This window comes from Cyprinus carpio, chromosome B16 (genome assembly GCF_018340385.1).
Source record: "Cyprinus carpio isolate SPL01 chromosome B16, ASM1834038v1, whole genome shotgun sequence".
In the NCBI taxonomy this organism is placed as follows: Eukaryota; Metazoa; Chordata; class Actinopteri; order Cypriniformes; family Cyprinidae; genus Cyprinus; species Cyprinus carpio.
Window position 1 is genome coordinate 9,148,061 of NC_056612.1, and position 14,550 is coordinate 9,162,610.

The 14,550-nt window shown below is 37.8% G+C and overlaps 1 protein-coding gene across 4 annotated transcripts; it reads left to right on the forward strand.

The window, feature by feature from the left end:
- The first annotated feature begins 75 nt into the window (after window positions 1-75).
- Window positions 76-14,492, forward strand: LOC109106493. 4 transcript variants are annotated; one of them, XM_042740549.1, is made up of 11 exons: window positions 76-211; window positions 292-333; window positions 1,578-1,641; window positions 3,470-3,522; window positions 5,441-5,461; window positions 5,554-5,826; window positions 6,851-7,147; window positions 7,930-8,217; window positions 8,311-8,489; window positions 8,909-9,010; window positions 9,133-14,492. In XM_042740549.1, the coding sequence occupies exons 4-11, from the start codon at window positions 3,477-3,479 to the stop codon at window positions 10,081-10,083; spliced, it is 2,157 nt and encodes a 718-aa protein (XP_042596483.1). In that variant the 5' UTR covers window positions 76-211; window positions 292-333; window positions 1,578-1,641; window positions 3,470-3,476; the 3' UTR covers window positions 10,084-14,492. The 4 variants fall into 4 exon arrangements, with proteins under 4 accessions (XP_042596483.1, XP_042596482.1, XP_042596484.1 ...); XM_042740548.1 differs by lacking the exon at window positions 1,578-1,641; XM_042740550.1 differs by lacking the exon at window positions 1,578-1,641 and having other exon boundaries at window positions 89-317.
- The last annotated feature ends 58 nt before the right edge of the window (window positions 14,493-14,550 follow it).

Below are 14,550 nucleotides of genomic sequence, written 5' to 3' on the forward strand. Positions count from 1 at the left end.
AACGGCTAAATGGTCTAGTGCACATTTATATTCACAAGGGCGTTGGTCTCAGTGATGAATCGATCTGAAGAACACCTCAAAGACCTTCACGTCGGTTCTGCGAAGGTTGGCTGTGTGTGTTCAGATCCGCTGACACGCCCATAAGGGGTTGAAGCGCCGGGCTTTACCGACCGCACTCGAGACGCTGCAAGATAGCGGACAGATTCCTAAGGTGCATCTTAGTCCTCAAGTGATCTTCGAGATAGATAGGAAGCTGAAAGGAACGAATAACGGAATTTCCTTCTATTACAGACTATCAGCTGAGGAGGGTATTGGAGGTGAGCGGTGAACACGGTAAGGAAGAATGTCAATTTTGCGGCAGAGATGTCATAAATGGGCAGCTGGCTTTGGCTTGCAGGAATTGAAGGGTTAAATTATGCAGTTTCTGCTTCGTCTGGTACTTTTCCGATTTGATAAAGTTGCGGTTTGCTGTTGGAATGCGAATAAAATAAGGAGTAAGATGCATATTTGGTCATTCAGAAGAGCATTTTGGCTTGTTGAAGAATAGATTCGCGCTCGTTTCTGCATAGCATCACATTAAATGCCCCGTCAAGCTCGAGAATCCTGTATTAACATAAAATGTTGCTTTTAAAATACGCATTGAGATTAAATTACATGAACATTAAGGATGAGAGCAAATATTATCATTATAGATATATTTATCGCGATAAGCTATAACTATCATTTTAATAATAACATTAATAATGTCGATTTTATATTCTCAGGGAGTGCACAGCTCATTTTGCCGGTACTGCATCATTTTGTCGTCTGTGCACCATCATAACCCCTACATGTGTAGGCGATCTTTCTCAGCTGTGACCGACAGAAAATTTGTTTGACTGGCAAATAGTTTTATGATTGGGAGGGGGAAAAGATCATAACACAAGGTTTTCGTCAGAAATAGAGGGGAGATGTGAGCTGCCGCCGCCCCCGCCGCTTATAACACACATGGACTGTGTCTCAAATCCCTTTCAGATGCTTAACTATACGCCATATTCTCAACCATTATGATGCCTTAAAACGGAGCCTAGGTAGTCAGCTCACTAGGTTGTGAGACACAGCCATGATCTCATCGCCTTTCATGTCATATATCAGACCCTTTTAACTACAGTATCGCCTCGAACTGATCTAATTCAAGGCTTTAAAATAGATTATGTTCCAAGAGATAGTGTAGTCAAATAGGTCTGAATGATCTGGGAGTAATTACCAGATGCCCCATCCTGGTCTCTTAGGAGATGACCTGCTTCTAACATCAATAACCTTATGAATTTGGTACAGCACCTTTCCAAAGGTTGAAGTTGATTTCCCTGAGCTCCTATTCATCTCTTTTTATTTCCCTGGTTTACACAGCTTGCTACTGGCATAATTTACCAATATGTAATATTGCAGTTCATATATCTGCAGCAGGTTGATTTGAGCTCCTATTCATCATTTGTATTGTGCTCAGGAGAAAAGAATTTTGTATGTGAGCATCCTGTCGCCCGATCGGCATTTCTACCTTCATGTTGTCCATGTTTTATGCATGCTGTGTCTTATAGAAGAGGAACTGTGAGCTTGCTGTGAGAGGTGTCATACTGAGAGAAAGAGAGAGAGTGAAAGCATGTAAGTGGACCAGATGGCACTTTGTCCATATGAAACTATCATAGTGCTGATGCATTTACACATCAGTACATGTGTTCAGTTTTTCGAGAGAGAGAGAGAGATATCCTCATTTGCTGTTTTTCTCATTTTTGCAATTGAATGGCAATAAAAATGCAATAGTTGAGTGAGTGTCTGGGCAGAAGTCTGTTATGAAATTACTGAATGGCCTAAATGCATGTCTGCTGTTCTGAATGCTTTTTTTTTCACTCTCTAATATGTCTGGACTGGCAAAGGTTTTCTTAGGATTCTTTCTGTGTCATTATGTGTGAAGTGTTGGCTTCTTTCAGACTGTGAATTAATGTGTTTGTCCTAATATTTCCACATTACAGATTACCATACATCATACCTACCATTATACCACCTATAATAAAATTAAAATGAATTATAATTTATATAGACCACAAATTAAAATTTAACCCAAGTGGTTTTTTTTTTTTTTTTTGCATTTAAATCTTCTCTTAAAACTTTTTTTTTTCTCAGGCATATGTGTAATTTGATATTAATTATTAAATTAATATTATTATTTTTTTAGTCTTAAACATTGTTTTAAATTGCATGATGTTTCCGGTCTTAATTCTATTATTTTTGTTTTGCTTTCTTTTCACATCTTATTATTAGTCTTTAAATTGTATTGTACAATGGATGTTTTGTTTGGTATGTTGTGCAGCACTTATGGTCAGCATTTATGTTGTTTTAAAACAAAATATAAATAAACCCCCAGAAGTGTTTCTGTATCAACAGTAAGTTTAGCACAAATTATAATTTGTCCCCCAGAAGTGTTTCTGTATCAACATTACATGAGTGTTGTTACAGAAAAAAAATGTGAAAATATTTTAGAAAATCTAAAATAGGTAAGTTAAAAAAAATAAAAAAAAATAAAAAAAAATTGGGGGGGGGGGGGGGGGGGGGATTTCCAGGCCAGTAAATGTAATAAAAAAAATAATAATAGATTTTAATTTCTATAGTGAATATATTTATTTTATCTTTTACTCCAAAATGTTTAATTGGCTAAATGTTTTTTTTCCAAACCCCATAAAAAATAGTATAAAATAGTAGTTATGAGTACGCCCACATTGAATCTGCTCTGAAAAGAAAGTTCTGCATTTTCTGCCGAATTAAAACACACTATTTAGTTTTAAACATCAGAGAGAGACTTTTGGTAGAACAAACCAGCTTCTCTCACATTTTTAATGTCTTTAGTCATTAAATCTCCTTCTGATTATGAAGAAAATAATCCACCCAGTTAATGTCATATGCTTCTCATTCCATTTATACTTAACTGGGAATCTGAATAATAAAATAACTGAATCAAGACTGTTGCTTATTATTTATTATAAATCCCTCTGAGAATCCAGATCAATGTTGCTTGTGCAATGCACAAGACAAGCCAATAAACCCACAATTACTGACAAGTAAATAGCTCTTTAAAGAGGCTCATTTGTCAACAGAGCCCTTTTATATCCATGGTCTGATGATCTAAGCCAGAGCTGACACATCAGCCATAAAAGCTGTAAAACAGAGCCATAGACATCTGTCTAACATTAACATAAAGTAAACTGTTTTACAGTTACACCCTATTCACCACTCCACATCAAAGCACTCAATTGATCTGTGTCCATTTGCCAATAATCTGACATTTTTATCAGTTTTATACTTTTTGTCTAGCTGGAATGTGAGAAACCTTTAGCAACACACCAGTGAAACTGAAACTTACACATTCACAATGTCGTTGTTTATAATTTTAATCCTCTTTGAATGTAAATGCATTTCCATGTGTAAATGTTTCCAGAGCCAGTATGCAGAATCTGAGGCTGCTCATCTTAAGCATGCTGTTTTACTCAGGTAAGAAAGATTCCTTGTAAATCCATTCAGTGCTTGATCTGTATCATTATCAACATTACATAAGTGTTGTTTTTTTGTACTGAAATGTTAAGGTCAGTGGCTCTGACATGCTAATAGCTATTGTAGATTTTTTTTTTTTTATCTACCATACGTACATAGCTTTTAGTTATATAATGAATATCTGACCCAATATGATCGGGGTATTAAAAGTGCCATCTCTAATGGGTATATTAGCCATATTTCATTTTCTGATACAAAGCTGTAGTTTTCATAACTTGTAGATCGGAATTTCAACCCAAAACTCAAAGCTGAAATGTGTGGTCATATTTCCAAAAAAGACAGTAAATTATTACACGTGATTTGAAAAGTTAATATTTGTACTTTTACGATTACCAAATGGCATTTGTTCACTAAAAATGCTCTTTAAATCTTTGGAATATTCGGTCCCACTTTATATTAAGGGGCCTTTACTGCTATCAAAAAACAAGTGCAATCTACTTATTGTGTTCATATTGTATTGCAGGTGGGATATGGGTAAGGTTAGGGTCAGGTTTGGTGGTATGGGTAGGTTTAAGGTGTAAGGGTCTAATTACACACGTAATTACAGAAATTAATTACCTGATGCAATTACAGGTATTTAAAAAATATTTATATAAACACAATGTAAAAACATGTATGTATGTACACAATAAGTGCATTGTACCGAATTATTAATTTAAAGGGTAACTAAACCCTAAACCAACTTTTTTTAGTTAATGATCTGTAAGAATGGGGCTTTATTAGTGGTGTTCATTGATTCGAGTAACTTTTTTGACATTTGAGTATAAAGTGTTTTAATTCTACAATATATGGTGTAAAAACGTCTGAGTGCTGCCCTCTTCAGGTTGAATGGTGGCTACAAAAATTAAATTAACCAATTGGATGTTTGCGGTGGTACGTGACGTAAGCGGTGGCAGGTGACGTGAGCAGTTTCCAGCTCACCACGCCCTTGGTACGAGCTACCACGCCCTTGGCAGTATAAAACCATCTTGTTCCGTCAAATCACTGTAGCGAGTCAGATGCCGATCGCAACCTCAGCCGATCGCGACCTCAGTTTGAGCCAGCGGCTAGAATTGATATGGCTCAGGCCCTGGCCCTGTGTCCACAGACACCTCGACAACCTCCACTTCAGGTGAAGGTGAGGGAGAAAAGTCCTCTACTTCAAATGAACGCTCTGTTGCAAAGCTACTTGCGTCACTACAGTCACTCTCCATTTTAGCAACTCTGACAGCAGATGTCAATTAATCCATTACTGCGGGTCTCAGGTTCACGCCCCACCCGCTCAGCCCCGCCCTTGGTTCGCCCCCTCTATCTCCGCTGCTCTCTGCCCACTTTTCAGCATTTTTCAAATATTGCCAGTGGGTGGAGTCAGGCTCTGACCAGGGGTTTAGTTACACTTTCAATGTAAGTACACAGTAGTTAAGGCCACTTAATATAAAGTGGGACCAAATATTCTAATAAACTTTTAAAAATGTCTTTCCCAATGAATTGTCATATTTATATATAAAAAATATCAGACTATATGAAATGGTGAAACCAATGTGTCTTGTTACTTGTGTTAAGTGGGTTGCCTTTTTTAAAATCCGTTAAGGGGCAAAAGATGAAAATTAGCCTTTTGGGCTAATTTTGGCTTATTTACAGTATTTTGACTGATGATTAATGAGCACTGTCCCTATTAAATAAATAAATAAAACAAATTATCCAAATACAAAAGAATGAATCTAAATGTAGTAATAATGAATATGCAAATATTGCATAAAATTTAAGTACATGGTCAGTTTCTGTATGATTTGACTACTGTAGCTGATGTCACATTATGCTGTTAATGAATGTGTTTGTTTTAATCTAAACACTGGTGCTTTTCTTTTTGGCTTTTTAGCATTCTCTGCAACTTTGAAAGGTAAAAGATAAACACAAGTCACTTTTGAATATTTGTTGTTTATTAATAACAAAAAGAAGCAGCTTTAACAAAAATATTTGTGTTTCTTTTAGCCCAAGAGATGTCTCAGACTCTATTTTTTGGGGAAGACTTCCACATCCTCGTGCCGGCCGATGGAGCTGACGTGACGTTCAGGCCTTCATATGGCCCAGGTCATGAGAAGCGGCTGATGAGTTCTGGAAAGGTGGTGGATCTCCGTGCCAAACTCAACTCTGCTTCGAGCCACCTGATCCTGGAGAATGTTGGAGAAAGTGATGAAGGAGTCTACACCATCAAATCTAACCAAAATCCAGAGGACATTACACACATCACACTCTATGTTAGAGGTACTGCATAATTTACCAAAAAATTGTTCGCACATTTTGTACAGCAGCTTGTACACTAAATTGGATGTGCACACATACGCACTAGAATAGCTCTGAGTGACTTCCATTATTATAGAAAGTCTTGTGGTGAACAGTAAGGGAGGTTTAATGACCTGCTACAGTAATTGTAGCTCTGTCAAGCCACACTGGTTGCCTTCCGTTCTTCTCTACCTAAAGATCCTTCTTTCTCTCTACCCAACTATCTGTTTCTTTCATTATCAGCTGTGCTTACTGGCACTTGGCCTTTTTTCTTTCAACAATTAGTCAAAGAAAGGAAGGTCTTAGGTGCTTAGGAAAGTCAGACTGAGCTGGTGATATGAGCTGTTTTATTTTCTGTTTATTTTCTATGGGGTCTTTTTTTCTAATAAACATTAGATAACGTTAAAATTAAACAGATAAAATGCAATGTCTTTTTTTCTAATAAATATTAGATAAATGTTAAAATTAAACAGATAAAGCTGATTAAAATAAAAAAGAATATAGCAGAGCTGTCATTCATTATATGCTGGTTTGTAGTTACTGCTAAACATATATTTCCCATAATTTAAAGAAAATATTAATTTGACAATTTCTTACAAAAACTTGGCAAACAAGGTTGATGGTTCTACTTGACCAACTAACAAAAATGTGAAAATGGAATTTAATGATTTACTTCTCATAATACTGTAGAAATATGCGAAAGATGTTCCAAAATGTGGAGTTTAAATTTAATAATCAAAAGTTGTTTTGAATGTCAATTTATTGGATGTGTAAAAACATGACGCTGTATTGATTTTATTGGATACAGTCGAGAAGGTCTGGCATCTACATCTGACACGGGACAGACCAAAATACCAATTTTAATGTGAAGTACAGACAATTGATGTATTAAGAACTAACAATTGTTCATGCTACTTTAGGTTCATTTCAGTGTATATAGTAGTTTATCTAATAGTTCTCATTTATCTCATGGCTTCCTCTTCTTTCTCTCCCTCATTTTTTTCAGATTGCTCTAATGAGGTCATTGTTAGGTACGGCTTAGATTTTCATGTATTGCTGCATAATATCTCGGAGTCAGTGCGTGTGGGCTTTCGCCACAGCACCGTTGAGGCCAATCAGACGTCATTGCCAGCTGATGACCTGCTGAATGCTGATGGAACGCTCAAGGAGAATTACCAGGACCGCGTTGAGATCACTCCTCAAAAGTTCACTTTGCGTGCCGTTACAGGGGCTGATGAAGGCAGTTACACCTTTAGTGATTCCATCGGGAAAATCCAAAAGAAGATCTGCCTGAACGTGAAAGGTGAGAGTGGGAAGAAGAGTGAAGGGAAAACATGCACTTATATTATTTTCAAGTAACATATTAATGTCCTAATCCTGACCTTCTGACTGAAACAAGTACAGCAATAATTGTAATAATAATTGTAATTGTGATACAATATTAATATATGATTAGCTATGGAGGACATTTTGAAGGAGAAATAAAATATGTGAAGGATAATAAAACAAATAATCTAAAAATAAACCCATAGGCTATGAATAGGAGTCTTGTATCATTCTAATGAGATATTTATTTTGCACTAATAACCAAATAGCTGTACATTTTCCCGCACATTACATGTCTATAAATAAATGGAAGTATTGATCTGTGGTGATATTATTTGATTTCATGAAGAGAAAGAGGCCGCAGAGTGATGTGAGATATTTGAAACTAATGTAGGTGTGTAGTGTAAAGAACAAGAATTATTTTCCACTATAAAGAACTTGTTGTGCAATGGAAAGCTTTCATAGATGTTAAAAGTTCTCCTTGGAACCATTGATGCCAATAAATAACTTTTATTTTTAAAAGTGTACGGTCAGTGGAGAACTCTTCAGGTACATAATAAAACAAAAAGAAGGGATAGTAGGGGAAGGACAAAGAGAGGAAGAGAGACAGATGGAATAGAGTCTGTCATTTTCTGCCCGCAGCATTTATTCTCTAAAATATTTATGCTTTCTCCTGCCTGCTGATTCTTTTTTTCCTTTCTTAGCTCTCATGACATCATCTCAGCTCTAGTAACAGCTTTGCTTCATTCTTTCTACCAGCACATCAGATATTTGCGACCCTTTTATACGGTGGCACTCTGAAAATCAACCTGCACATGAATAGCTCTTTAGCTCGCCTTCTGTACATCCCTCAGTCTGATAAACATAAGTATTTGATTATGGATAACGGAGAGCTCAGCCTGCCTCCTAACGTGGATCTTGAGGGTCGTCTCTCTTTGGAAGATTCTTTGTGTCTTCTGACGGATGTGAGGGCCAGCGATGCCGGAGTTTTCAGTGTGACTGACCAGCAGGGATTCCTAGTGTCGGTTGTCCACCTGGAGATAGAACGTGAGGACATGCATTGTGACAAAGGGAAATGAAATGAATAGTTCATTTAACTTTCATGCTTTGGACTTAATTATGTCTATCTTCCTCTCTCAGCTTACAGGCTTCCAAAACTCTACATTGCCATCATTGCTCTGGTAGCATTGTTGGTGCTGCTGCTGTTGGTGTGCTTGGTGTCATGTTTGGTGAAGATACGCAAACGTGCAGCAAAGGCCAGAGCCATTGAGGAGAAAGCCCAGAATGCAGGCAAAGTGGAGGGAGATGCCTTCAGACAGGTATTTACCACCTATCTTACCACCAAAATCAATGTCATTTTTACCACCTATCTTACCACCAATCTAATGTCAATGCATTTGATGCAAAATATAAGATACAAAATAAGTGGCATCTCCAAACAAATGAGGTTCGTTTCAGTTTTCATTTTTATTTATCAATCTTTATTATTATGTGTTTGTATGAAAGATGAAAATGGTCAAAGCCAAAAGGGAGTGGGGTATTTCTGTGAATACTGTATGGCAAAAAAGTTACAATATATTAAATGACTTGAATAATTATGCTGAAGTGTCAATATGTAAGAAATGTGAAGTACAAACATTTCCCTTATGCTTTACATTTGTATTTCTTTTCTTCTTCAACATGAAAGGAGAAAGAAAAATGTTTTACACACTAAACACTTTGCTCATATTTTTTGCAGGTTGTCAAAGATGCCTGTACCCATCAGAATGAGGAAGCCCCGGCCCTGTCACAAAAAGAAGACATCACTGAGAAATCACAGAGCACAGAGGTCAGCATTAAGGTGAGCACCCGAAAGCTAAAAGATGTCTGTATACCTAAACACCAAGCATTTGTTCTATATAAAATGCTGAATTTTGTTGTGAAAATGCTCTATGAACGCTAAGTTCTGAGTATGTTCCTCAGGGTTTGGAGGTGTCTACTAAAGAGCCAAGCCTTCAAGAGAGGAACATGGAGACTAGTGACTCTGGAGTGGGATTTAATACCACTGGGCTCCCCCTTGACAGTGACACTGATGCCCCAACAGCAGCCATAGCAGATTCTGATGTATTGAGTTCCTCTGCTGCCCCTGATGTTAAAGCTGTTCCCAACCAAGCTCCAGAGTCAAAGACAGCCCCCTCACCTCAAAAACCAGCACCAACCACTGATCTGAAACCAGCACCTGTGGCCAAGTCGACTGCTCCTCCTCCACCTTCTCCCGAACCAAAACCACCAGTAACACCTGAACCTGAACCCAAGCCTGCGGTCACACCAACACCTGAACCCAAACCCGCTGCTACACCTGAAACAAAACCGACCTTAAGCCCATCACCAGAACCCAAGCACCCTGTGACACCTGATCCGAAACCAACAACTGAAGTTAAACCAATTCCAAGTCCAACCCCTGAACCTCCAAAAGCAGTAACACCAACTCCTGATGCAAAACCAGCCGTTACTCCAGATGCCAAACCAGCAGTTTCACCTACTCCTGAACCCCCACCAGCTAAAGTTGGCACTCCTGAACAGAAACCCGCTGCGAGCCCAATACCCGATCCCAAGACTCCGGATCCTAAACTGGTTTCTCCTGAGCCTAAACCAAGTTCACCTACTCCACAGTCTAAACCACCAGCCTCACAGATTCTCGACTCAAAACCAACCACAAATGGTACTCCCGAATCCAAGGCTGACATCGAGTCGGAGCCGAGTGCACCCATATCTCCTGGGCTGGATGTGAAGGGCACAACCCCTCCCAAAACCCCTGATACTGGGAAAAGCTCAGTTAAAACTCCTGAGCTCATCTCCAGCGGAGGGCTAGACTCGGCTGCCCCCAATGACAGTGCACCACCTTCAAGCACTGATGGAGCTGCCACCAACTGAGATTGAAACTATAGCCTCGTTCCTGCCTCCTCCTAGTGTATTAACCACCACAGACAATCCAGACACTAGACTTAACAACAAAGAAGAGCTAAATGACTTTCTAAGGGGGTGGGTTCCTCAGTCTTTTGAGTCTCACTTTTAATACAATTAACATGCATAAATAGAAAGATCCACTGTAAATCCACTCAGTTTACTAATATGTAATCACCTTGTAGCAGAGTTCCAGAGAAGAAGCATTTCCAACCTCACACCACTGGCTAATTTAATACAGATTGAGGGAGGCGGTCTGGGATATTCCAAGAAAGTGTACAAAGACAAATCTCCCTTCACAGAAAAAATACATCACTGCATGAAGATATTGAGAACATAAATTATATTATCGGTTCTGTAATCCAAGTTATTGTGGTTGAATTTGGGGAAAGGCACACAGGAACATGGGACATTAATCATTTTCATTCTTTATGAGATCATTTCTGCTCCAATTTGGCCAGTCGGAGAATCCAAATAGCTGGACTGATACTGTCAGAGGACTGGAAAAGTGGAAAAATCATGTATAACTTTGACCCATGCAAGTCAACATGTCATTTTGACCAGGGAGATGAATGAGGAAACTACAGAAGTGCAAAGCAGAAGGAAGAAATACCATTTGATACCATACCAAAAAAAAACACAAAAAAAAAAACACAATCCTTCATAAACTAATCTGTGACTCTGTGCCTGGAGGACATTTTTGAGAATCTTCTTCTATCAATCCAACCTATGGATGTTCTTGTCCAGAGATGTGACAGTGCACATGTCCTGTTCAGTCAGTATCAAAAAATATTGCTGTTGAAATCTTTCCATGAAGTTAAAAACATTTCTGTATTCTTGGCAACAGTATATGTAAACAGGTTTGCTTCATTGAGTGTCTGATATATCTAAATAGTGAGGCTGTCTCCATCATTAATGAGTTTTCTGGTGCATTGTGATTGGAATGAATTGATCCTTGCACCATTTTGGTGCTTCACAAAAGCAATTATGCAAATCAGGCAAAGAGGAAAATGCGACAAAATATTGAGTGAGTGCTCAGTTTTGGAGGCTGCAGCAGACTACTGCAATATGCTGTACTTTTACTGACACCTTACAGAATCCTTCCACCACTGTGATATAAACACCTGAATTGGCTTTCTAAATTGTAAAAAAGTGTTCTAAGTAGCACACATATGATGAATTAATCCAGCAATCAAGAATTTACTCAAACGACAAATTACAGAAAAACCAGGTGTGTTTGAGTTGAAAATAATGGCAGTGATTGCAGGAGGTTAGTGAATAAGACACTTTTTTATACCAAAATGCAGTGTGTGAAATTGGAGCAAGCAGAGAATTAACCCCAGAATGTCTTCTGTAGTTAAATTTGCATGATGAGCAAGTGGACATAGACTTCTAGAGAAGATCTAGATTGTTTGTGTTGCTACAATGTTCCACAAATAATTCTGGATTTATAGTCATAGTTGTAAGACAATACAGTCTCACATATCAGTTTACATATATTCCTGGTGCCTCCGGTAGAACCTGAACACCACTGCCTGTTAATGTTGCATGAGTCCAGGAACCCACTCCTACCATTGTGTTAACATCTGTGGGAGCTGATGTTAAATCACAGTGAGTAGTGGGGATGGTAGCTAATTCCATATTCGTATCAACGTCTTGAAGTGTGGGCAGATCTGATAGACTGGGGGTTTGTGGGTAGATTTTCTAACTGAAGATGATCACTACCTCACATTTAAGCCTGACTAAAGTACTAAACCACTAATTAAACAACATTGCAATGTGTGTTGACATTAGATAAATAAAAAATGTAGATTTTTGGCAAAGCACAAGGTTTGAAATACAATCAAAGGTTTACAAAACTCAATCAGATATTTGGCAATGCCTTTCCCACAAATCTCTGAAAATGGCCTTGTTCTTTCTCAGCCTTTAACAGCTGTTTTAATATCAGTGCAAGGAAATGTCACTTGAAAGCCATATAGTCTTAGTGTCACATCTCATAATGTAAATATCACAAACCCTAGATGTCATAACCATAGGAGCACTGTAGCATTAAAACATAAAATGATGATATATCCATGACAAAACAAAATTTGATACATAGTTAATAAATCTGACTCAAAATGGCTTATAAGCAAACCTGAACCATATTTTGTGATGTTAAAGATGCACTCAGTAATTTTTGTGTGTTGCACTGGTTGATTGGACACTGGTCTTGGACCTACACTGACACTTAGTGGTGTGGAGGTAGAATAATGTGAAACCAATAGTTTTAGGTTACAAATACCATTGTAGAAATGCGCTTTTTGCAGTCAGCTGTGATCAGTTTATAATGAATGAAAGTATCCAATAATAAGAGGGGTCTTCGAGATAAAGAGATAAAGCAGTATTCAGCTAGTCATGTGATTTCAACATGGCGGAACCTATGAGGTGACCCACTCAATGTAAAACAAAACAGCTGTTTGGGCAGATATTAAAACATATTTCAGAAGTGTTATTAATTTATTTAGCGGTAAAACTTAAAAAAAAAAATACTGAGTCCACCCTTAAAGTTACCCCCCATCCCACTCTCTCTGTTTGGTGTGAGAGAGAGAGTCTGTATTGAAGAACATCTAAGCAATATAAAAAAAAAATTGCAGATACACACTGATACATGTACACATGCATAATAATAACTTGTTTTGAAGTATGTATTGTGAGATTCTGTAGTTTGGTCGTCAAGTGCCAGATTCTTTAGTTTCTCAGAATGATTTACAGGCAGGCAGACAGGAGGAGATTTATACAATACAAAACCTATGAACCTAGTGTAGCATAATTGTCATGCTCCCTTCAGCTAATCCCATTGGCTGTTAAGCGTGAGCTTGATTTCACATGCCCTTACTTTTATCTCCAGCAAATGATGTCACTTTTAAGTGCATCCCGGTAATGCACATTACACAGGTTTCCAGGCAAAATCAATTTTCCTCTGATCACTCCCTAAATCATCAGAGTGTCTTATCGTGCTTAAGATATTCGCTACCCTTCAGGACACTGCCACTGATATTAGTCTTGTATAATGACATGATTACTGTCTGTTTTTGTATTTTGTGTGTTGATGCTTGTGTTGTATGTATGTGGGTGAAATTTGGTATTTATGAAGAGAGATTATAGATGTTATTCATCATTGGCAACATCAGGAGGCCTGTATGTGTTTCTACAAGTGCATGTGAGTATGTTTGTGTGTGTGTCAGTGTGTTAGCAAGAAACTCCATTGGATAGCTGTCATTTCAATACAATTAACTATGTCCTTTTTCTCCCCGGCTGGCTGGTAATTGCTGTTCCTTTTTAAGTGGTATTAAATTCAGATTCAATTTAAGGGAGTGCACAGTGCAAGATTTCTATCAGAACGGACTCCGTGCTGTCTAGTGGTAACTGCTATCTGTTTTGATACTAAGATAGCTGTGTTACAGGTCACTTTGATTTAGTCAGCGCTCAAGGCTACACCAATGGAATAGTAATTCAGTTTATATAGCACTTTTCCTTGCTCAAAGCTTTTTACAAAATCCAGACACTAATGTAAAGGTGCATCGTCAGTGCAGTCTGTCATTGCATGCTATAGAGTTATGCTCCCATAGTGTCCGTCTGTGCTAGTGTGGTCATGCATATGTAGGAGGTAGTGTGTAGACGTCTAAAAGTACTCTGATTTTCATGTATTGCACGGCTCTGCAGGTCTCTGATTGGATAATTCCATTGCTATGGATGTCACTGAAAATGTTGCATTCTATATGTCACCCTATATCTTTCCATTCCATTGGTTAGACCTGATTAGTCGAAAACATTCTAAAGGGCATTAAAGGGATAGTTCATCCAGAAAAGAAAATTTTAGAATTTCATTTCATTTCGTTCAAAAAAAATTTATTTTGTCCATACAATGAAATTAGTGTTTTTTTAAAACTCCACTGTCTTTCATAATATGGACAAAAACAATTGAAACTTTCCACAAAAGAAAGTCTTACAGGTTTGAAAAAACATGAGGGTGATTAAACAAAAAACTTTTAATTTTTGGATGAACCTTTCCCTTTAATCAAAACTCAGAATTCAGTGGGTGTGGATTATCTCTGAAGAGTGAGGAAAATGAGCGGTGAGAATGTATAGAGTATGAGAAACCCAAGTATCCTGTGGTGTTGTGTGTGTTTTACGTAAACTCAACGTGCAGTTGTGTCCCACAGGTGCATGCATAAGAGGTTTCTGCCTCTCTTTTCCTCTCCTTATTCCACCTGAGTGATGCTCTACAGTTTATTAGTCCCCGTTCTTCCTTTTTGCACAAACACATAAACATTTTGTAAAGAAGTGCTACTTCCTTTATTTCATGCCTACAAATGATAATAAATGATGTAAAAATGTTTCAAAGTGTGTTGTTTTTTCTCCTCACACCCTTGACGCAGCAGTTATAAAGACACT